Source organism: Phodopus roborovskii, unplaced genomic scaffold, assembly GCF_943737965.1.
Source record: "Phodopus roborovskii unplaced genomic scaffold, PHOROB, whole genome shotgun sequence".
NCBI classification, from domain to species: Eukaryota; Metazoa; Chordata; class Mammalia; order Rodentia; family Cricetidae; genus Phodopus; species Phodopus roborovskii.
The window spans coordinates 95,539-119,627 of NW_026126658.1; the positions used below are offsets into that span (position 1 = coordinate 95,539).

Below are 24,089 nucleotides of genomic sequence, written 5' to 3' on the forward strand. Positions count from 1 at the left end.
ATTTAAAACATATGAGCCTATGGGAACAGTTTACCACAGACATCAACCTTGGGTGTCAGCCTCGGGTGCTGTTCACTTTGGTTTTTTAAACAGTCTCTCATTAGGACCCAGGGCTCACCAACAGAGTCCTGTCAGTCCGGAGCCCTAGTATCTGCACATGCCAGCCTCCCCAATACTTAGATTAAAAGCATGCACCACCATGCTTGGCATTCTGTGTGGGTGCTGGGGTTTGAGGTCAAGTCCTCATGCTCACGCAGCAAACATTTTATCACCTGAGCCATTTTCCCCAGGTCAAGTATAGAAAAAATTCATTGCCTAATTAACAGAAGTTTTCTTTCTTGGGCTAAAAGTAGCTGCTTCTATTTCCCAAGTGCCTGGCTTTCCTGATGGAGACATGCAAACACAGCTACAAGCCTGGAATGTCCTGTGAGGGTAAGAATAGCCACACAGAGACAATTCCTGCTGTGGGCCCTGCAGTTGTCAGGAGTGTCTCATTGGCAAGCAGCTTAGAGCCGGCTCAGTGTGGAGACAGAAGACCTGACCTTCCAGGCCTGGGAGCACATCTTTCTTTCCACAGCTTGGTGCTCACCTTGAAGTCTGATGTAGAAAGAATCCATTTTTTTTTAAACATCCTTGGAGTACATAGGCCTCACAACCCTCCAGCAGCCCAGGCCTGTGGCTTTCTGCAAGCATGGAGAACTTGGACTTGTTGGGGTTCCTCATTATCACCTTAAACTGCAACATGACCATTGTGGGTGAGTCTTGTGGGGAAAAACTCCCAAATTTTGTTCTGGTTTTATTGCCATATTCAGATTGCCTTTTCAAAAGTTTATTCCAATTTTCAATTTGTTGGACCCACTCCCCAAAAGAAAGGTCAGTGATCAGAACCTGGCTAATGCTAAGCAAGGGTTGTACCTTGCTCCCATCAACATGGGAGGATGTGTGGAGGTCAGCATCAGTCTCAGGCAAGATCTGTTCTCCCAGCATTTGTTGGTAATTTAAAGGCAGAATCAGGTGGAATAAGAAAAAAAAAATAGTGCTTCTGTTGTACCTCCTCATCTATTTTTTTAGGTGTTATCTGTGGAGATTATGTTATAAATATAACTAATTCTCTTAAGCACTCTAACAGATACCAAGTTTAAATTAGTTGTTTGTAGCCTTGAGGATAGGGCTCAGGGCCTCAGGTGTGAGGTGCTGAGACACCGAGGCAAGGTGATCTGAGCTATGTCCCCTACCCCTAGTGACATATTCATTCTTTCCCCAGTTTGCTATATAGCTCAGGCTGGCCTTGAACTTCTGACCCACTCCTGTCAGAGCTTTCCAAGCGCTGGGTTGCAGTCTTTCATAATCATATATCACCTTAGCTATTCTTGTGACAAAAGAATAATCAAGATGCCCGAGATTGACCCAAATGAGTCCGTTTCAGAGTGTCTGAAAAGAGGATGGAGAAAGGGTTGAGAGTTGCCTGATGTGAGGTTGATAGTTTTTTTTTTCACTCTTATTTTGTAGAATCTTAACAAACCTGGTATTGAAAGGTTAAATCCATGACTCATCACCTACTAATGTTTCTCTCTGAGCTTGACTGCCTTTATAAATGACGACTTGTTTCTTTTTTCTTCTGTTTGTTCACAGTTTTTGTTAATACAGTGACTGGACTAAGGGGAAAGGAATCTGGAAATACTAGAAAAAGGGAACATTCTTAAAGACATTCAAAGTAATGGTAGCCACAGGACCTATGATTTATGGAGACCCTATCGGCTGGCATCATAAATAAGGGAGACACTGAAATGACCAGCTTCTGTTTGCTCAGTATGATGAAGGGGATATGCTAAGGACCTTTAAAAAGCTTAGTCCCTAAGAAGGGTGAAATTGAATCACATTATAGATTTGCTCAGCCAAAATGATCTCTGGATCTTTTAGTCCAGGCCATGCAAAGGCATCTTTAATGCATGATGCACTTCACAGATACACTCACTGGAAATATCCTTCATGAATTTCAGGGCTGTTTCTGGTACAGCAAAGGCTTAGGAAGTAATGGCCCCAAAGGATTGGTGGTGGGGTTCAGTAGTAGAGAACTTTCCTAGCATAACATGCAACAGGTTCTGGTTTTGATCCTTGTTACCACCAGTGCATGCGTGCATGTGTGTAAATAATCGCCCCTATTGCTTTGAGTGCTACTGACTTCCCAGAGTGTAGTAATTAAGCTGCTGTGTGAAAGCACCTTAGGCACTGATCCCTGGCCACTTGCTCTCACTGTCTAGGCATACTCTGGCTGGTCGTCGCAGTCCTCCTAAGGATGCTGGTGGTGGTCTTGGCAGGGTCCCCTATCTACCAGGATGAACAGGAGAGGTTTGTTTGCAATACTCTGCAGCCAGGATGTGCCAACGTTTGCTACGACTTCTTCTTCCCAGTGTCGCCACTGCGGTTCTGGCTGGTGCAGAGCCTGGCACTGCTCCTGCCTTCGGTGGTCTTTGGTGCCTATGCTCTGAACCGTGGTGCGAAGCTGGCTGCGGAGGGAACCTGCAGACCCCGGGGTGCCCGACCTGTCCTCTGCCTACCTAGTGCACCTGCTGCTGCGCACACTGCTGGAGGCTGGGCTGGCCTCCCTGCACTACTTGCTGTACGGCTTCTCTGTGCCCAACCGAGTTTCTTGCTCGCGTGTGCCCTGCTCAGGGGCTGTGGACTGCTACGTGTCGCGGCCCACGGAGAAGTCTCTTCTGATGCTGTTCGTGTGGGCCGTGGAGTGCGCTATCCTTCCTGCTCAGTTTGGCTGACCTGCTTTGCAGCCTGAGAAGAACACGGGGGACCATGCAGGGGGTGAAGGGCGAGGCCAGACCAGTCTGCAAAGTCTCCACACTCCCCCCTGGTCTCTTACAGGACCCTCAGGGCTGTCATAGTCAGGGTCAGGTGGACCGTGAAAATGGGCAGGAGGAGCAGGGTGTGCCTGAGTTCACCAGCATGTGGACAGCAGGGCAGGGCGGCGACAGCCATGACAGCCACCAGGCCATTGTGTCAGGGCGGATGGAGCATTCAGACCAAGATGATAGTGAGGCCACTTCCTTAGTTGGCGACAGGTTGGCAGTGGCTCACAGAGAGCCCTTCAGATCCCACAGAGAGACTTCAGCAGACCTGGGGGTCCAAAACGCCCGGTCAGGTGAGATCCCCTTGGTCACCCAGAGCCACCTGGCCAGGCACTGTTCAGCAAGCCAGCCTGTTGCTCCTGGTCTGCTGGCCACCTCGGGCTAGCGCCCCCCACCTGAGAACCAAAAAGTCCGAGTGGGTGTGAAGACAATCGTGCAGAGCCCACACACCCTTTCCCCAGCACCGCGCTGCCCTTTGCATTGTGACAGGGCAAGACAGTGCAGAGGTTCTTTGGTCTCATCTTCGTACTGAGATCATTTTAGGATTCAGTAAGCTTACCTTCTGTTAAACTACCTGCTGGTGCAGACCTCTCCCAACACCTACCCACTTCTCTTAGCTTTTATTAAAGTGCTTGGTTAAGCAAAACCTCCCTCTCAGCTGCATGGCAAAATACCAAGATTTGTGTTTGGCCTTTAAAATGCCTTTTCCCTAAAAACTCAGTGGGACACTTGTGTCCCAAATACCTGTGTAGTCTCTGCCAGCTGTAATAAAGACTTTCAATTGGCTCTAAATTGTGTCTGATTGGTCATCTCTGGTGGGCTCCCCATAACAGGAACAGGCTGTGCGTGTAAAGCCAAAATCCTATAATGAGTGATCAGAACCTGAGATTTGCTCCACAAAGACAGCATTGTACTGAGTGGGTGCCACAAGAGAAGGTGATATTGTAAGCAAGGGACCTAAGCTCTCCTCCCTCGCCATCCACTGCTCCCCAACTCCCTTCACTCTTACAAACCTCAGTTTTCTCCTTTGAGTGATGGGGGACCTAGACTAGCATGTTCTCTTTTGCTCTTCAGATTGAAGACTGCCTGAGTATGGCCATCGGTTATGCTAACATACTAAGGGTCATCTTTCCGTCTTTCCGTCTTGTTAAATACCCAGCATAGGCTGTGCTATAATAACAAAAAAGTCTGTGTTGCTGTAACAAAATACCAGAGCCTAAATTATAAAGAAAAAAATTATATATATATATATATATATATATATATATATATATATATATATCAACAGAGATTGGGAATGCCAAGACTGGACTAAAGAAGTCCTTTTAGCTGTTTCATAACACAATAGGGAATTCCATGAAGAGTCAGAATGAACAGCTGGCCAATTCATGTCTCCCTTCCTCTTCTTTTAAAAGATTCTTATTTATTATTAAATGCATGATGTGCATGTGTGTGTGCATGTGTATGAGTGCGTACATGTGTACATGTGTCTGTATGTGTGTATGTGTGTGCCATAATGTGCTTGTGAAGATTACAGGAGTCAGTTCTCTCTTTCTACTATGTATTCCAGGGATTGAACTCGGGTTGTCAGACTGGTATGAGGAGAACTTTGACCTGCTAAGCCATTTCAGGCCTTCTCTTTATTTTAATTTTTTCAGGCCTTCTCTTCTTAAAATATCATTAACACCATCATGAGGTTTCACCCCTCAGAATGTCACCTAATTCTAACTGCCTCCCCAAGGCCCTGTCTCCAGATACCATTAACACAGGGATTTTGTAATTAATTTTCCAATACATGCCGATTGTGATTGTTTTGCTGTGTCAACACGACTGAAAGTCACCCTGTGATGGATCACATTGCAGCTCTCAATGGTTTTCAAGCCTTGAAAGATCTCACAGTTCTTGTAAAATCATGCACAAGACCTGTGCAAGCACAAATCAGACCAAAGCCCAGGATGAAGATGAGATTCAGACACCAAGTCCCACTCCCAGCCATAGATAGAGCTCTGGTCAATTGTTAGTTACTGGGAGAGGGAGAATCAGATTTCTGCAAGAATCTAGCCTGTGGTCCATCATCCATGCTCTGGTGGAAGGCTACACACCCAAGAATGTTTGTGTGGCACAAATGAGTCTTGTGGCAGGGAGACAGAAAGTTGTGTGACTGTGGGGATAACCCTGGTCAAAATACACTGTATGAAATTCTCAAAGAACTAATAAAATTTTTAAAAAGACTTTTAAAAATGTATGAGGGGAATAGGGGGAAATTTTTAGTCTTTATCAGCGGAGCCTCGGGTGGTGCCTTAGGGATTGCTTTGACTAGAGTTCCATCTATCTGCTCACATGGAAAGGACAAGATGGGCTCATAGGCCCACCTGGGGTGGCACTGTCACATCTCGTTACACCCTCTCTCAGGAACTTCATCTTAATGGCAAGAGGCTAGACTGAGAAGGGTGGCGGGAAAATCAGAGGGACCATTAGCTGGTGTGTGCCTCAGGCAGGATTGTTTCTGTACACTTTGCTTCCTAAGAAGTATTCAACAGATCCCTGGGATCAGCATAATGGGCTCCACACAGTCTCCTCTGATGGGCTCCTTGGGTTCAGAACAGTCACTGATAGATTCCTTGGGTTACATATCTGACCTGAAAAAGGTTTGGGGATTTGTCGGATTTACACTGGGGGGAATCCAGTGTCCATTTCTTCAGGAATGAAAAGGTGGTGGGCATAGTGATGCATGCATTTAATGCCAGCACTTAGGAGGCAGAGGCAGGTAGCAGAATCTTTATTAGTTCACGAGGATCAATGTGGTATACATAGAAAGCAGTCTAGGGAGCCAAGGAAATGGTACTGTATGCGCTTAGTAGGCACCTCATTCTCAGATGCAGATATCTACACTGGGAACTTCTTTCAACTTTTCTGGGTGTAGATTCAGTTCCAGGAAAGATGAGCAGTGTGGCATAGTAAGGAATGCAAAGTGAGGACCACAGACTGAAGAGTAAATCCTATGGGTCTCATTCCATGCCAACTCTGGGGCTGGTTTTGAAAGTCTCTGGTGAATCTTCCTGGCTGGGTAGGAGGACATGTTTGTTTCCCTAAGAATGAAGTGGCTTTCAGACACCCTCCTTCTTGAATTTCAAGTGTGTGTGTGTGTGTGTGTGTGTGTGTGTGTGTGTGTGTGTTTGCACTTATGCATATATCCTTGTGTGTATATGTCCTTGTCTACATGCATATGTATATATATGCAAGTGTGGTTTTCTTGCTCCCAACATCTATCTATACAACAATGCCTTCCTTGGGGATCTTTAAACTTGACTTTCAACTCTATAGTTAGTCCCAGAGAGAGGTGAGATACTAGGGTTTCATAGCCTTATATGATGAACCTAGGTGAAATTCATTTTATAGAGAATTGAGAAAATTACAGCAAATGCCAATTGGGCATGCCTCAGCATCGAGCATTTGTCTAGTGTGCAGGAGGACATATATTTGATCCCAAGCATTGAGTAAAACCTGTATTTTAGTAGGAAGTCTCTCCTCCTTCCCCAGATGGAGGAGCAAAGGGTCAGAGTGAGCCCCCATCACATCTCTGGTTGCCATCTGATTCTTTGAAAGGTTCTAGGTGTCACTGGGCAGATTTTCTTCCCTCAGTCTCTCAGGCAGAACTGCTTGTCCTGCACACAGACCCACACAGATTCATCAGTAGGCTAACAAGACTTGAAGATCTGTGGAGTCACAATAAAGCATCATCTATGGCACATGGGCTCTGCATATGCATCTTCTTCTATTCCTTTCCATGAAGTTTTAGCGCTCTCCACATGCCACGAGCAGTCAGAAATCTGAGGTGGGGTGAGCTCAGGTGCACATCTGTCCAGAGTCTCTCAAGTCCTCGAACCCCAGCAAACTGCGCCCTTTTCACAGGGCTCGCCCAATGGGAGCAGGTGAATGTGGGAATCCCACTTGGTTAACCACGGAAACCTCAGGACACACTTAACCGTGTTCCCATAAGATGCCTCTTGAGCTGAGATCACAGATGTCTGAGAGACAACTGCCAGCAAGTCTTCAGGAACTGAAATGACATGTGGTGGATGGACCTGGTGAGGCTTCCAGGTTTTCGGTTGCTCCCAGTCGTGCCAGCAGAGGGCTCTCTTGGATCATAGTTAAGATTCAAGAGTTAAAGGTATCAAAATAAAATGTGAGTTTGTCTTCTCCACATTGATACATCGTTGCCCCTTTATTTTATTTTCATATTTATCTTCTTTGCTCATAGAAATCAGGATTTAAGAATTCCCTACAATCCATCTGGGAAGTCCTATTAGATTGATTTTAGACAAAAATATGGTCAGGGCTTGGGAGTGTGAACAACCTAGTCTCATAGGAAGGAGCTCATTTAACAAGGCAAGGGATTGTCCTTGTGGGTTTGAGATGCAGCTCCTAGTTTTGACTTTCTTCCTATGAGTTTACTCACATGCATCTGATCATCCCCCCTCTACCCCCCCTCGACTTTCTACCAAAACTACAAAGACTTGGCTTGAGAACTTGACCAACCAAGACAGATGGTAGCGGTAGATGCTGTAACCCTGCAGTGTCAATTCTCAGAAAACTGTTGATCAGATGTAACAGTGGGACATCCCTGTCCCATCAAGCAGTTCACAATTTGGCTACAAAGAACCCTTATGGCTGCAACCTGTCAAAGGGCTATCTGCAAAGACACATACTATTTTCCATACTGGCTTATGAAACAACATGCTATTTTATAGTTAGGAATCCATCCTTGGCAGGGAGGTTCCTAGTCTTACTGCAACTTGATATGCCATGTTTGGTTGGTATCCATGAGAGGCCTGCCCTTTTCTGAATAGAAATGGAGGAGCAGTGCATGAGGGGGACAGAGAGGAAGTGGGGGGATGAAGGGCTAGAAGGAGTGGAGGGAGGGGAAACTGCAGTCAGGATGATGGTGATGACGATGACAATAGTAATAACAAATATATATATATATATGTGTGTGTGTGTGTGTGTATATATATATATATATATACACACACACACACTTTGCTTCTGAGAAGTGACCTGTGACACTTGGAGGAGCCCAGGATATCATGAGTAAATCCCAGACATTTTACATTCAATTATTTTCACTATTGAAGTGTGGTTTTGCTTTGTTCAGATTGGGTCTGTGCCTTGGTTCTTTGCAAGCCAGTAAGCACCACACTTTGGTGGCTTCTGCATCAGCATCTGCCTCCAGATTCCAACTCTGTCACTGTCCTAGCTTCCTTCAGTGATGGACTATGGAATTGAAAGTGTAAGTCAAATAAAAGCTTCTTACCACAGGGGGGCGGAGAAAGGAATCACTCTATTGCAATGCTTTAGAAAGTTTAAGTGCCATTCATCTTAGAAATGTATTTAAAAGGCAATGAAATATTTATGAATTGGTCTTTTTCAGCTGAGCCATTGGATCTGAAAACAGCTTTGGGTTTGCTTTGTGTGGTGCTTAATTAGCTCAGTTGGTAGAGAAGAGACTCTTAAAGTTTTCAGTGGTCATGTCTGCTGTTATTTCCTAGAGGTGGCCATGGGAATGAGCATTAATCCATTAGAAGAATTTTAGACTTATAGCAACTTATAAATGTTCACTAAGTTTTGTTGCATGAATCTTCAAAAGGAGGTCAGGGGAAAAATTTGGTTTCAGGTCAAGGAAATTCTATTCTCTCATTATATAGGGCCTCTAGAACATCAGCTTTCTTCCTATATCTTCATTTCCTCATCTGACAAGAAAACATATCACTATTCTAAGACACCAGACACCAGGTTTAGGAAAATATCGCAGTTGGTGAAGTGATTGCCTCACAAGGACATGAGTTCCCTCTGCAGCACAAAAACATGGGTGTGGCGGTGCATGCTTAGAATCCTAGGACATAGGGAGATGGGGATGGTTGGATCCCTGGGGCTCAATGGCCAGACAGCATAGCTTAATCAGTGAGTCACCATACAGAGAGAGACCACATCTCCAAAAATAAGGTGGTTTGTGCCTGAAGAAAGACATTGCAGATTGAGTTCTGGACTTTCTGCAGTTTACTGAAGATTATTAAAAATCTATCCAGTGAAAATGATAGTTGTGAAAATTTTTTTCAGATATTGTTGAGTGTTGACTTTTCCTGGAGAGAAACAGCAGGTAGGTTCTGTTGACCCAGAAAAGGAACCCAGGGCAGACCATTTGCCAAAGTCTGTTTCTGTAAACCCTGGATTTTTATTGGAGCATGGGCTGTGATATCCATGGCCAATGGTGCCCCCCCCAAAGGCCACACAAATGCCCAGGGGTCTAGGCTGCATCCTGTGGTCATCGTGTTGGTGTCTGAGGTCTATGCTACTGCCAGGACATGGTGTTGTCTGAGCCAGGGCTGCTGCCTATGGCCATGTCTGAGTCTGTGGCTCAACAGCAGCCAGGGACTAGGCTGATGTCTGTGTCTCTTGATACCATCAGAGGCAATGCCAATGTCAGGGACACTACCTGTGGTTATATTGGTATTCAAGGGCCTTGATGCCATGGGGGCCATGCCAATCCCTGTGGCCTACACAGTTGCATAGGGCCAGGCCTGGGCTGCTGCTGTGGGCCATGTCTGGGACTGTGGCCCAACAGCAGCTAGGGTCTGGGCTGATGTCCATGGCTCATGTTACCATAGGGTGTGTGTATGTGGGGGGTGGTATCACAGAAACCATGTGTGTTGAAATCTAAAGGCTGTGCTGACCCAGCCCTGTCCTTCACTGGCCCTGGGATAACTGGTCACTACAACAGGGCAGCTGGCAACACTCCTTGCACATGGGAGAGCTGACCCTAGCACTCGGGATAAATGGCTTCACCGTTCACTGGTCCCAACAGCATAGGCCTAGGAGAGCTGCTATGGCCCTCACCTGAGGGGGTGGTCCCAATGACCCACATCCACAACCTGGTTCTTGGGTTTGCCCACCCTAACAGCTGCGCCATCTTTGACCTGCTGGAGTGCATGAAGGGACTGTTCTTGTGGTCCAGCCATTAGAACCTTGTTTGGAGTGTTGTTTCAGTTCAACAGAAACAACAGCAGCAGCAGCAACAACAAAACAGAAACCATGCACTTCTAATCCCAGCACTTGGGAGGCAAAGGAAGGTGGGCACAGGTGCTCAGATACCCAGGGCTTGCTGTACAGACAGATTAACCTACTTGGAAAATTCTAGGCTAATAAGAGAAAAAAAAATCCCCTAAAAGCCCATGCCTGAGCCCCTAAGGCTGATTTCCACTCTTCCTCACCCAAAAGCACAGACACAACAAATAGCCCAAGGTGTTTATTTTTATTACAATGTTCTTATTCGACACCTAGTAATAACATATTTACAGGGTATGCTGTGATATACAACATGTAATGATCAGGTCAGGTTATTGTTGTACCTGTGGCTGCCTGACTCTAGTTTCTGTTACTGTAACAAGTACCGGATACAAACCAGTGCATAGCAGGAAAGTTAGTTTGTTTCCCAGTTTTGGAGATCTCAACCTGTCATCAGTTGTCCCTGTTGCGCTGGGCCTGTGGGTCATGGTAGAGACTGTTGGCTGAGCAGATTCACTTACGCTTAGTAGGAAACCAAAAGAGAAGTACAAGCTGGGTCCCATGGTCCTCTGAAGGGACACCCCAATGACCTCAAGACCTTTTACTTGTTTGTCACTTCCCAGTAACACTGTAGTGGAGACCAGACCTTTAACAGATGGGCCTATGGGGACTATTTAAAGTCCAAACTATTGTAGTCAGTTTAAGTATTAAGTGTCTCTTGTTGGAGACTTCTAAGATCCTCTCTTTAATGAAGTGAAATACTCAGTTAATTGCCGTCACTGTAGCCTGTAACATCATCAGCATCTCAAAAAGTCTGCACCCCACTGGAAGGTTTCTGTGGCTAGGCTTTATCCCAAAGAATTAGGGTGAAGTACAGCAATTAAGATCTGAAAGCATGCATGCTAGGCAGTTAGCAAAATGCCAGGGTTTGGCTACAAGTGTAAGCCTCACTTTCTGGGCCTTCAGGGAAGAGCTCAGAGAAAGAATTTCCTATCATCACAGAGCTGTGATGACATTCCAGTGTTAGGTGAGACAGAGAGGTGATGACCCCCCCCCCCACTCATGGCTGGTTTTGATCCTGGAACGGATAGTCATGTCTCTCCCAGGGCTCAGTGCTGGCCATCACTTCCAACTAACTGAGCAGGTTTCAGTAAATACACATTTACTAAACAAAAGTTGATACTGATTACTTTTATAATTAACATATTGAAATTGTGTGTTACTCATAGGCTCTTAAGTTTAACAAAAATTACAAATCGTGTGCCCTCTGTATATTGTGACATGCCTGCTCTGCATAGTGAACACTTAACAGCAAATACTAAAGTTCCATCTTTCTACCAGATGGGGGCACTCCTGTTTTCTCCCAAAATTTACCTCTTGGAAGTAGGAAATATAAAGGGATAAGGAAGGTGTGTGTATTTTTAAAAATTATTTTTTAACATTCAAAAAAATATGATCAAAATATATTACTTAAATGAATGGAAATTTAATAAGGAAACAAATTATTACTAATACATGCTAATAAATATAAGTTTTCTTTTAGTGACAGGAAAAGTATTACCATTCTAAGTGCTAATAATTTATATTTTTTCATTTTATTTTTCGTTCTTGAGATTGGTTCTAAATGCACAGTTCTAATTGGTCTGGGATTCACTATGTAGACCAGGCTGGCCTTGAGCCCACAGAAATCCACCTGTCTCTGTTTCTTGAGTGCTGAGACCAAAGACATGCACCACCACACTCAGCTGATAATCTCTATTTATTAATATTTATTTTATTAGAGATGATGACATATTCAATCACATCTGCTGATTTTTATCAGAGTTGCCAGCAGTAGTTTTCAAAAAATGTTTACTTTTCAGATAGAGTCCCTAAAAACAATTTCTAAATCTATCAGTCTGTGATAAATCTTGGACAGTAGTGGGGTATTTTGTTTTCCTGTTTGTTTGTTTTGAGAAAGGATGTCCTTTAACTTCTGATCCCCTTGACTCTGCCTCCTGAGTGCTGGGGTTATAGATATATGTTTTCTGGAGTCAAAACCAGATCTTTGTGGATGCTAGACAAGCACTCATGGTTTCATCTTTTGAGCATCCTAGTCTCCAACTCAGTCCTCTGACTTCAGGGACTAGAGGCATGACACCATTACCATGGCCTTTGGCCTCAGCAGTTTAAAAAAATCACTCCAAAGGCTCTTACAAGTGAGCAGAAATAGAAACTACCACTGGGGCATGGTGTGATTAGGAACAGGTTTTGTGGAAGCAAAACAACAGTCACTGGTTTTCTAATCCAGTGTATAATTCCCTGGAGGATTAAGTAAAGTAATGTAAATAACAGTTGTCCCTGAGGCTTGCAAAGACATGCCCAGTTAGTTCTTTATTTTACACTCATCCCACTTGTGCTGGTCCTTGGCACTTTATCATTCACTCTCTTGCTCTCCATCTTTCTCTGGTTAGCATCTGTCCTTTCCAGCTACCACCATCCTCTCAGAACACTTCCATGGCTATAGCCTATGGAAGACTGTTGCATGGCCACCTGCTCCAGCTGTCTCCTGTATGTTAGCTCCCTGGCATTTCAGGGACCTTTCTGCTTTACCTCCCCAACCTGCTAGCACCAGGGAAGAGGGGCTGGTCAACACTGCCTTCCCTGGCCCACTGAGGCACTTTCTGAAAGGCCCTCAACTTTGCTGGTTAAGGCAGTCTTTCCATATCTGGCCTTTGTCCCCAGTGAGGTATCCATTGGGAACGACAGGATAACTATGATCACAAGGTGTGAGGAATCAGAGAGTTACCCTCAGTCAGCCCAGGGCCCAAGAGCTAAGCCTTTCAGAGAAGACCTTGTAGACCAGGTGGAAAGTGAGTGATTAAAGAGATACCCTAGGACCAAGAGGGCTGACTCTTTCCATAGGTCTGCCCACATAGGTGCTTTAGATAGAAGAGTGGAGCAGTGGGAACAGGTCTACAGAAATAGGAGGGGCAAGCAGTCCTAGCAAATTCTAGGCCCAGCCCTGTTCTGGATGGAGTGGTCTTACACAAGTGCAGCAATTAATTTTTGCCAACCTGTAGCAAGGACGGTGTCAGACCTGTGGTAGTTTGAACAAGAGTGGCTCCCTTAGGCTTCCATCTGTTTGAATGCTTGGTCCCCAAGTGGTGGAACTATTTGAGAAAGATTAAGAGGCATGGCCCTGTTGGAGGTCAGAGGGGTGAGTTTTGAGGTTTCCAGTGCCTATGCTGTTCTCAGCTTTCTCTCTGTCTGCCTCGTGGTTATGGATCAGATGTGAACTCTCAGCTTCTGCTCTAGTGCCATGCCTGCCTGCCTGCTGCAGTCAAGGGGAAAAGAAATCATGTGTGTTTGGTGAGGCAGTTCTCACCTAGTCCTGCACAGGCCTGCTCACCTGTATGTCCTCCTTCTTGGAGAGCTAGAGCAAAAGGTTTGCTCACCCACCCTATGGCTAGCCTCTTTTTTAGTGTAGTGTCCTCTCCTTGGTGAGTTTCCTAACACCTGGGTGGATGACAACTGAGTGCATCCTTGTGTGGCTCTGAAGGACATCTCATGGACCAGCAGATCTGCTTCTCTCCAACGATAGGTGAAACAATACATCAATACGCAAGAAAACTGTATCCTCTTGCTATGGAAGTGGGGCATTAAGGTTCTGACACATAGCCACTCCTTGAATAAAATCATTCAAAATAATATTATTTTAGAGGTTAATACTTTGGGCTTCAACACAAGAGAATTTAATAGAATTATGACCGTGTGGCAGGGATGTCTTGTGGCACCTTACACTGAGGCAAGTATGGTTGTTTTTCTTAAGAAAATGGCTGTAATATTAAGAGTACAAATGCAAGCAGGTCTGCTGAGAAACAGAGCCAACACTCAAGATTGCATTTTCTGAGTCTCTAGTCCAAGGTTGACTTCAAACTTGATTTGTAGCTGATGATGACTTTGAACACCTGATGCCTCCCTTCCTGAGATAAAGGGTCACAGACCTGTGCCACTATACTTAGATTATGCAGTGCTTGGACTCGAACCCAAGGCTTTGAGCATGCTATTCAAGCACCGGAGCAGCCAAGCACTTCCTCCCAGCTCATGGTGGGGTTTCAATGAAGAAACTGAATGAAGGAACTGCTGTGTTTTGCAGGTTCTGGAATCTTGTTATACCACAAGATGGCAGTATAGCATCGGTCTTTTGAAACCAATAAAGGGTTACTGGCCCTTGTTTTGAGCGGCACCAAAAATGTTTGCAGGGTTCTTTAAATTGATCCTGTTTTGCAATGGGCTCTGTGTGATTTCCTTTCAATAAGACAATCTGACTTCCTCTCCTCAAACTTTGGAGTGTTGCAGGTGGCCACAGCACAGCCAGGGAGAAGGGTAGAAATGAGGGATGTGACAAGGTCTGCTTTCCTATTAACTCTCTACCTTCTGTTTACAGTACTTCCAGGTTGCCTTTACTACAGAGAAAAAAAAAAAACAAGGCATTCAGCAAGATTCCTGCCAAGTGGCTTCAACAAGCTTTGGTTTCCTGGTCGTATTAATCACATTAGGGTTTTATTTGCTTTAGTCTTCTGGGCACACAGCAACCACATTGCCTGCCCTCAAATGTTTGATAAATCTTAACACGTCTTAAATGTAGTAACTAAGGACAGGCCTGCATAGTTTAAAGAGGTATCTAGGGCAACTACCATGTCATTTGTTTAATGCACAGGGACCTAGAAGGGTCCTCCTTTACTTCACCTACCCCTACAATCAACTTCAGGTATCATTTGGAGGTTGGCAACTTTTGATTCATGTTTCAGTTTTCAAAACCAAGAACTAGCGCTATGGTTCAGGGGGCAGTCTGCTACTGACAGCAGCAGCCCTTCTCACTGGGAGTCCTCAGAGCAGAAATGGTGCTTTTTCTTGATTCATAAGTTTGCTAAGTTGTGTACACTTATGGCCATCTTGTAAAAGTTATCACATATGGCATTTTATAAGGGTATATGGAAAACAAATGAGCTAAGACCTTCAGAGTATGACAACTCCTCAAAGTCATAGTTGAACACCATCACCAAGAATACCATTATGTCAAAAATTCAGCAACTTTTAGCAATTCCCCCCACACACACACATGATAAAGCCCTACTCCCAGCTTTGACTGTATTGCTGACTCTGCAGAGTTCATGGGTCAGTTCACACACACACAGCCTCCAAATCAGTGCATAGGTTAGATGGGAGTGCATGTAGGCACCTGGGTCACAAACCAGCAATTATTTAATGAATAAAACTGCTGGCAAGGTGCCCAATCTTTCAAGGTTAGATGGGTGTGATAGCTGAAGCATGTATTCCCATTACACATATCTAATTTTAAAAATCCAGTTAACACAAACAGTGGCTCTGGAAGGGAACAGAGCATTTAAACAAATGTTCTTCAGTGGAGATCAGTAAAAGAAGTAGTTTTCTTCTTATTAATTCAGATTTTTAGTCACTGAAGGAAAAGCAAACATCTAAGAAGGGCACCCAGGGCCCCTCCCCAGTCACAATGCTGGACTCCAGTTATTAGCAGGGTAGCTGCCACTTTCTTAGCTTGATTGACAGGTTAATAAGGGACCTGGGGCCATCTTTTCAGTATGAACATACAACCTTACCAATTACTTTTAAATTATTGCTAATCTTCCAGAAATTAAAAAGCCTAAGGAAGAAAAATATCTGGAAAAAAATCTGCTGAAGACGCATTTCCTGAAAGTGGTTTGAAAGGTCCAGTTCAGAAAATTTGCCAGCATTTAGTCAATAGAACTTAGGCACTGACGATTTTTTTTTTTTTAAAGGAAAACTTGTAGTTTATAATAGTTCATTGGTTCAATTAGGAGTGAAAAAGAAGGGAGTTTTGTAATGCAATTGTCCAGCAAAGGAAACCGCTTTAAATTGGGGATTATGTGCACGACCACCTGTGGGTATCAGAGCCCTTCTATAATGTACAGCCCAGGCCTAGCTGCCTGCAGGCTGGCTAACAAAGCCATGGAAAGCTGTTGAAAGGCTGAGGCGCACTTGCGCCTCTGGTCTTCACTAACTGTTACAAGTCTTCGTCTCCCTCTCTCCCTCTCCTTTTTAAAGTAAAAGTCCCACATCCCTTTAAAGGAAGAGCGTTAAGGCTCTGCGGTGGCCAATTGGTCTGCACCAAGAGGAGCCAGGCAGCAGGGAAAGAAACTTCAGACTACACAGCACATTCGGAGAGGAGAAAAGATCAAAGTTTTTTCAAACTCAAAAGACCAAGTTCCCTACAGATTAACCCTATTCATTTAGCTCCTCTTAAAGGAATGATGTGCGGAGCCACTGGGCAGACAGGTAAAAAGTTCAACAATTGCCAGCACATTCTTCTGCTGATTCAACAGCCTTCTGTTCAAATAAATTAGCTTAGTCTTGACAGAGGAACAATAGCTTTTTTTTTTTTTTTTTTCTCCAGGAAAAGCAGCACACTTGGAATACACAAGCATGGATCGCTATTAGAAGTTAACCCATTCGTTTAATCTGTTAGCTACACCTGCCCTGTTACACCAGGTGACTTACAGTGCAGAGGTGACCTGTGGCTTCAAATACTCTCCACATTTCAGAGTGTGGCCAGGTCTGAAAAAGGCCATGGCTTTCAAAAACCACACACGGGATACTCACATAGGGCTGCTGTTTCAACTTAAGTGACATCATACCAGCGAAATAAACAGTCTGAGTGGATTGGCCGCCTATGCAAACTGTCCACCCACACACCACACACACCAAGATGAGCTGTCACTCACAGGTCAGCAAGGAGAGACCATGAAAGACACCATCTTTGGGGAAAGTGCAAAAACGCAGATTTTTGATTTCAATTCAACAATGACATTTACTTTGCTAACAGTTTAAGAACTAGAGGTTAACATGTAATTGTCTCCATGCCTAAAGTCAGTGTACAGAATGGCAAGCCAAAAAATGTCCGCTTCCCCACATGTCCTCAGCAAGCATAAGGGGAACAGTTCAGAAAAGTCGGGGGACAGGGTGGTATTTAAATCATTTATCAAAAGTCATTTTATTGACAAAATAGAATACTTATATTTGTTCTTACAGGGTAGCCTCTAAACGTTTTTTACAAATAATGTACACGTTGTATATCTTTGGATATATACATATCTTACACGTTTTCCTTTTTCTTTTTCTTTTTTACAATTTAACAAATAATTATATAAATACATCCTCTAATGTAAGAAACCCGTATTTACTTGGGGTGCCTAATTAAGACATCTCTTGTTTATTTAAGGCATCTGCCTGGTCATTAAGAATACCCAAACCGTGCAATCCCACAAGGTAGCAGTCGTCCCTCCCCTCCAGGGTGTATGAGGAGTGAATTTATGCAGGCGGAGTCGGGGTGAAGCGGTCCCTTGGGTGAAGTCTGTAGGTTGACCTCAAGGTTTAGCCAGGGTACCCAGAAGGGTTCCAACTCTCCTAGCCCACTGAAACCAGTGCCTGGGGAGGCGCTCCAGAGCGTCGGAGGGGGAGGGGCTGGGCCTGGGGAGGCTTCAATGCCAGGTACTTTGTTCTAAGTGAGTCATTTAAGTCCCAGCGGCTAATGGATACCATTAAGAGTTCATTATCATGCTAATAGCAATCAACACCGTGAAGGGGTGGGAACCCCGGCCGGTCTGGGGTCCCTTCGCCGCCCTCGGGTTCCCCATCCCCCACCCCTCTCCGCTCCTTCTGGGAGTCTGCTTAGGGGTTCAGACCTGGGACAATGGCATCTGCTTAGGGTAAGACATGGAGCTGGCCGTGCCAGACCGCCACGTCAGGCCGGTGCTGACGTCGCTGCCAGAGAGATCCCCCGCCTCCGCCGGGTCCCCCACCCCGCCAGGCCGGGACCGCCGCCCCCTGGGCCGCCGCCTCCGGGCTCCCGTGCCTACTGCTGCGCCTTGCTGGCCCAGCAGCAGCGAGTGCACAGCGCGCGCCAGGACTCCAGAGTCTTGCCGGACCAGACCCACACGCCCGACGTGATGCCCACCACCAGACACATGAAGTACTTGAGCATGAAGACCGCGTAATCGGGCCTGCGAGCCTGATCAGGCTGCAAGTCCCGAAGGCACGGGCAGTTGTGAGTGGCCTCCCAGCGTGGACGGTTGTGCTGCTCATAGAAAAGGCAGGCAACAACGACAGCGGCAGGCACCGTGTAGAGCACGGTGAAGAGGCCCAGGCGGATCATGAGCTTCTCTAGCTTGTGCGTCTTGGTTGGGCCTCCTTGCTGTTTGATGACCGAGCGGATTCGAAACAGCGACACGAAACCAGCCAACAGAAACATGGTGCCAATGAAGAGGTAGATGACCAGTGGCGCCAGCACGAAGCCACGCAGGTTGTCGAGGCTCTGGTTGCCCACGTAGCAGATGCCCGCCACCGGGTCTCCGTCCACGGAGCTGAGCGCCAGCACCGCAATCGACTTGACGCTGGGCACCAGCCACGCGGCTAGGTGGAAGTATTGCGAGTAGCCCGCGATGGCCTCATTGCCCCACTTCATGCCAGCCGCCAGGAACCACGTGAGCGACAGGATTACCCACCAGATGGAGCTGGCCATGCCAAAGAAGTAGACAAGGAGGAAGACCACCGTGCACAGCGCGGGGCCGGTGGTTTCATAGCGCACGTGCTGCTCTACTGCTCCCAGCTCCTCGTACTCGCCGCGCGCTCCCGGGCCGCTCGCCCCCGCGCCCGCCGCCCCCGCGCCCGCCGCGGCCGCGCCGCCAGCACCCCCAGCTCCGTCTGCACCCGGAGCCGCCACCGCTGCAGGCCACCTTCTCGTGCCCTGCCACCAGGCGCACCAGGTACCCGACTGACACGAAGAGGTAGCAGGCGGAGAGGAAGATGATGGGCCGCTCCGGGGTACTTGAAGCGCTCCATATCGATGAGGAAGGTGGAGACGGTGGCAAAGGTGGAGACGAAGCAGAGCACCGACCACAGGCCGATCCAGAAGACTGTGAAGGCGCGCTCATCCTGGCTGAAGAAGGGGGTTGTGGCAGGGCAGCGCGCAGTTGGCGATCTGGCCGGTCTTGACGCGGTTGTAGAGGGGGTGGCGTTCGCTGGCACGCTCACCATGGGCGCGCGGCACTGACACCCCGGCTCGCAGGGGGAGCTGCGCCACCACGGAGGGCCTCGCCTTCCCGCCGCGCGAGGGGGCGCCACCGCCGTGTCCCCGCCGCCTCGACTGCCGCCACCACGGTGTGGGGGCCTGCCCCTGGCGGGCGGCCGTGGCCGCTGCCGGAGGGCGGCTGCTCGCCCGGCGGCGGCGGCGGCGGGCGGCGCGGTGGGCTGGGTGCGGCCGTGGTGAGGTCGGTGCGGTTGTAGTCCATGCACAGAGTGTCCGGGTTGCCCTGCTCCGGCAGCCGGTCGCAGCGCATGCGGTCAGGCCAGGCGAAGCCGTACTGGCGCATGAGCGGCGCGCAGCCGGCCTTGGCGCGTTCGCACACCGAGCGGCAAGGCGGCAGAGGCTTCTTGTAGTCTTCCAGGCAGATGGGCGTGTACATGCTGAAGAAAGAACTTGAGGTCGGGGGAGCACTGGATCTCCACCAGCGGCCAGAATTGGTGCACTTCGAGGCCCGCCTCGTCTTGCGTGTCGTGGTTGAACTGGTTGGGCATGTAGGTGTAGTTGTAACCGATGCCCTTGCACAGCGGCACCGTGATCTCTTGGCACGCCAGCTCCTTGGCCGAAGCCGCGGCGGCGCCGCTCGAGCGCTGCAGCAGCGCCAAGGCGGCTAGCAGCGAGGTCACTTCCAACAGGTAACCCCACTCCATGTTGCGCGCCGCGGCCCCCACGTCCTCCTCCTCTAGGCGGCGCGCGATAAGGCCCCAGGGGACCCAGCGAGGAATCCGAGGCAAGGTGGAGAGCAGGCGACCAGCGGGTCTTGTGCCGCTTCTCCCCGAAAAGCTGAGAATCCGCCAACAATCTAGCAGCAGGGTTGCAAGCTTAGGCAGAAGTCGTCCGGCCCCTCTCCGTGCCTCTCCAGGGGCGAGGGTGACCCCAGGCGCGCCACAGTTCCACCGGGTCTGCCCTACGCCCTCTGGGTGGCACTCAGTCCTCCCGGAGCGAGTGGTGGCCCCTGCGCTCATCGTCCAGAGAGCTCGCGCAGGTCCTCCTGCACGCCCAGCCACTTCGCGTGGCGCCCAGCAGCGAAGGCTCTGAGGGCGGCGCGCAGCAAGTTCTTTCGGGCCGCAGTCAAGATGGCTGTGCCTGACGGCTCGCCTCTGGGGTCGACCTAGCGGCCCCTCTTCGGGCCCCAGAGGGTTCATGTCCGTCCCAGACCGCCCGGCCACTGCCAGAGTTCCAGGCCCTCCTCTGGTCAGGCCGCCGCCTTCTCACTCCCGCGTCGGTCCCAGTCGGTCCTCCTGCCTCTGCCGCCGCCGAAAGTCCGCGTCGCGTTCTGGTCACAGTCGGTCGGGGCGCAGTCTGTGCCTTCTTGCGAGACCGACAAACAAACACAGAGCAAAAGGCAAGGGGACACCTGAGGGCCGTGGTCCGCACCAGCAGCCACCTCCTCCTCCGCAGGAGCTGCCCTCGCCCAACCCCGGCTCCAGTCAGCAAGCGCCTCCAGGCCGGCTCATGAATATTTATACAGTTTGTACTTGGTTCCCGCCCTCTTCTGGGATCACCAATCACTGGGCAACAGGGGCGGAGTCTATGCGCTCTCAAGGCTCAGCCTTCCTTAAGGAAGTCTGTATTTTCCGCTACTGCTTTTCTGGGTTTGGGCGAATGGAGAGTTTGGTGACCTCGGAATTGACCACAAGAATTGAGCATTTACCAGACTGTCCCCAAAGAGCTCAGCGCTTCAGAGATCGTGATCGCATTTCTCCGAGTCTTCACCTGGGGACTTTACGGGACAGTGTTTTGGTAGTGTGTGCACTTCCCCTGGCTCTCTGAACCTGTCAGACCAGCTAGTCTCAGTCCACGGACAACACCTGCTGGTTCTGAAAAGCCTCAAAAGCGCAACGAAGGCTCCGAGTCTGGTCCAGACCTGAAGCTGGGTATTTAGGGATTTTCATAGCTAGGTCTTTTCAGACTTGGAGATTTGGTGATGTATTGCTACTTCTGTTGCAGTCAGATGATCAGGTTTGGTCATGGGCAGCCCATGGAGTACTTCCGAGCCTTGCAATGCCAGGGTACATAAGTGCCCATTGCTGTGTGATCTGGGGCACCTTAATTCCTTACCTAGAAAGCGGGAATGATCAGAACAGATGTCATTGCGTGGGGGAGGGGGTGAAGGTGTGTGTGTGGTGTTGATCTTTGGATGAGACAAAATAAATATTTGAAGCACGTGGATCCAGTACCTCCTTTCAAACACAAACTGACTAATAAGACACACTGACAATTACTACTGCATTCAGAATTCGCTTGCTACTTTTAAGATATATACTCATCTACCTAAAAACTTAACATGTGCTTGCATGCGCCTCCTTTTCTGCTGTGAGAGGCGGGGGCTGTGCAGTAGCGGGGACGCTGGGACCGGTACTGCCTAGGCTCAACACACAGAATCGAAGAGGGTTCAGCAGCGCCAGCGCTTTCAGCGACCACCTTAAGAAGGGAGGGGGTGTGAGGGGCCAGGGCTTGGCAGGTTCATTTACGCTTGTTAGGACGTCCCAGGGGGGTTGTCTTTCTCCTAGAATGGTGTTTATTTTTTAATTGATGTGCTGTTTCATTTAGCGCTTGTATGGAACTCATGCTGCAGCTGTAATTACTGTAATCTCGGGAATAAGCATTTCTGATAGCCAGGAGGGTGGCAGGCGCCAGCGGTCTCTCTCTCTCTCTCTCTCTCTCTCTCTCTCTCTCTCTCTCCTCCCTTCCTTCCTTCCTCCCTCCCTTCCTCTTTTTCCCTCCCTCCCTTTCTCTCTCTCCTCCTCTTCTCTCCCTCTCTCCTTTTCTTCCTTTCTTTTGTTTCAGGATTTCTTTTTCTTTTTGTTCTTTGTCCAATTTCATACCGGGAACAAGCGGAACTAGAGAAACAAAACTTGCATAGGGACTAGAGACAGAGGCTTACTGCAGGTCCAATCAGGCCATGCAGGTTCTTTGGGATGGAGTGGTGGGGGTAATGCTGGGAGATAGCAGTTATCTATATAAAAACAACCTTGTGGCAAAGCAAAATTAGCAACCTTGGTGTATCGTGAGTTCTAGTATTCTGTCTTTCTCCTGCTCTCTGACTCTCTGAGCAGCAACCTCTTAGGAATTGCGCCTTCTGTAGGTCGCAGAAAAATCGCTCCCGCAGTTTGCAGCAGGATTTTGCCCTCCCACGCAAGACTGCTAGGCTAATAGGCACATCCCACCACCTTTCTATTTATTTATTTATTATTTTAAAGTTGAAATCTACTTAGTATATTGTCATAGTGAAAGCACGTTTCCTACTCTTGAAAGCAAGAACTAACTCCTCTAGAATCCAGAATTCAAAGCATATAAAGTTGGTTGATTCAGCCGAAAACGGGCCAGGAGGAAAAGCCAGCCTTTACTCTTTACTTTATTGTTGTTTACTTTTTAGACGACAGCCCCCCCCCCCACCCCAAGTTCAGTTCGTGAGTTCAGACGTGGAAAGTCGCCATAGGCTGTCCCCCACCTTACTGGGCTCAGGCACTCACTGACCCAGGCTATCAGGAAAGGCAGCGCCTCTAGATGACTGCGCAGGCGCAGGAAGCCAGACTGCCCCCTCCCAAGACCACAGGTGGGAGGAGTCAACTTTCTAAAAGCCACATAGCTGGCGAGTTTCTACTGTTTTTCTTCAGTAGAGAAATGTCAAATACTGAAGTTTAGAATTACAGTATATAAATTGAGTAGAGTTAGGTAAAACAAACTGACATTTGAAAACTGAGGCTGAAAATAGTTGATTTTGGCTTTTAATTGGCATTAAAAAGTTTTAGAGACAAAATGAATCTTGAGGATGTGGAATGTGGAAAGTTTGGGTAAGAATATTAAGTTCACATGAACTAACAAGCAGACAAAAGTTCAGACTTTCCAAAACCATGGGCTATTTGAAGACAACTGATTTAAGACATCAAGCCACACATTAAAAAAAAAATGAATAGAAATTTACTTTTAATTGAGAAAATACAACTATAGCATTTAACACTATTAGTAAACGGTTTCTTAGCATTTCAGAGTAAGAGTGGTGTCAGGGCCAGTGAACACACAAAATGACAGGCACGAAAAGAGGAATCAAAATCATTACACACATATGTGTAAGAAAACAGTGATTAAGAATATAACACAGTTTACATTTTAGGGGTAGGAAATAGTTTTAGGAATGATAGGTAACCAAACATTACTTGTCCTTTAACACAGTAGCAAATACATTTGGTTGGTTGCAGTTTGAGGACACTGTTCTTGAGTTCCTGGGGTTAATTCCCAGCACTTCAAAACAAAGCAAACAATGTTTCCATTTAACTGATATCAGAGACAGGAGACAGACTTTTTAGAGAAGAAAGGGTTTTCTGCGTCCCATAGTTTTATACTTTCCCTCAGGGCTGGCCCCAATAATCTTGTGGTAAGTCCACATAGCACTGCAGGGACTGTTTGGCAGAACCCCATCCCATAGCTGGAATGCAAGAGACAGAAAAGAAGGAGCCCTAAACAGTTCTTTTTAAAGCACATGTACCCATGGACCTGGAATGTTTAGGGATGCTCCATTCGGTGGGCACATTCTATATCCCAGTGATAGATAGAACAGTTAAAAGGCACACATCTACATCTGGAGAAGAAAGGCTTAAAAAAATATGGAGCACTCTGGAGACCCCCCAAGAGTGTCCTACTGATATCCAAGCTTTTCTAGGAAAATGACATGAGGATGGTGCTCCGTGGTGGAACATCTGCCTAACATCCTCAACACTCTGGGTTCAACCCCCAGGATGTATATAATTTGCTTAGCATGCATGTGTTCTATACTCAACACTATGTAATACTAGACACACTCATGCCAGTAATCTCAGCATGGGGGAGGAAGAGGCAGAAAGTCAGAAAATGAAAATCAACCTTGACTATGTAACAAGTTGGAGGTCAGGCTTGGCTATGGGTGTGTCCCCATCTTAAAAATAAAAATAAAACAAAACACAAGTAAATCTCGACATAAGAGAGAGCCTAAAATATACTAATAAAATTATATGTTCCAGAGAGTAGATGGAAACTTATTTTATAAGTTATGAGAATTCTCAGGT

At 47.3% G+C, this 24,089-nt stretch overlaps 1 protein-coding gene and 1 pseudogene across 1 annotated transcript; one reads left to right on the forward strand and one right to left on the reverse strand.

The window, feature by feature from the left end:
* The first annotated feature begins 691 nt into the window (after window positions 1–691).
* LOC127214105 (gap junction delta-4 protein-like) lies at window positions 692–3,286 on the forward strand. The gene is given in 5 exon segments (XM_051174437.1): window positions 692–755; window positions 2,262–2,533; window positions 2,535–2,741; window positions 2,743–3,243; window positions 3,245–3,286. Coding segments are annotated over 5 exon segments (1,086 nt in total).
* Window positions 3,287–17,641: 14,355 nt separating this feature from the next.
* On the reverse strand, window positions 17,642–19,706 carry LOC127214103 (frizzled-8-like; annotated as a pseudogene).
* Window positions 19,707–24,089: the final 4,383 nt, after the last annotated feature.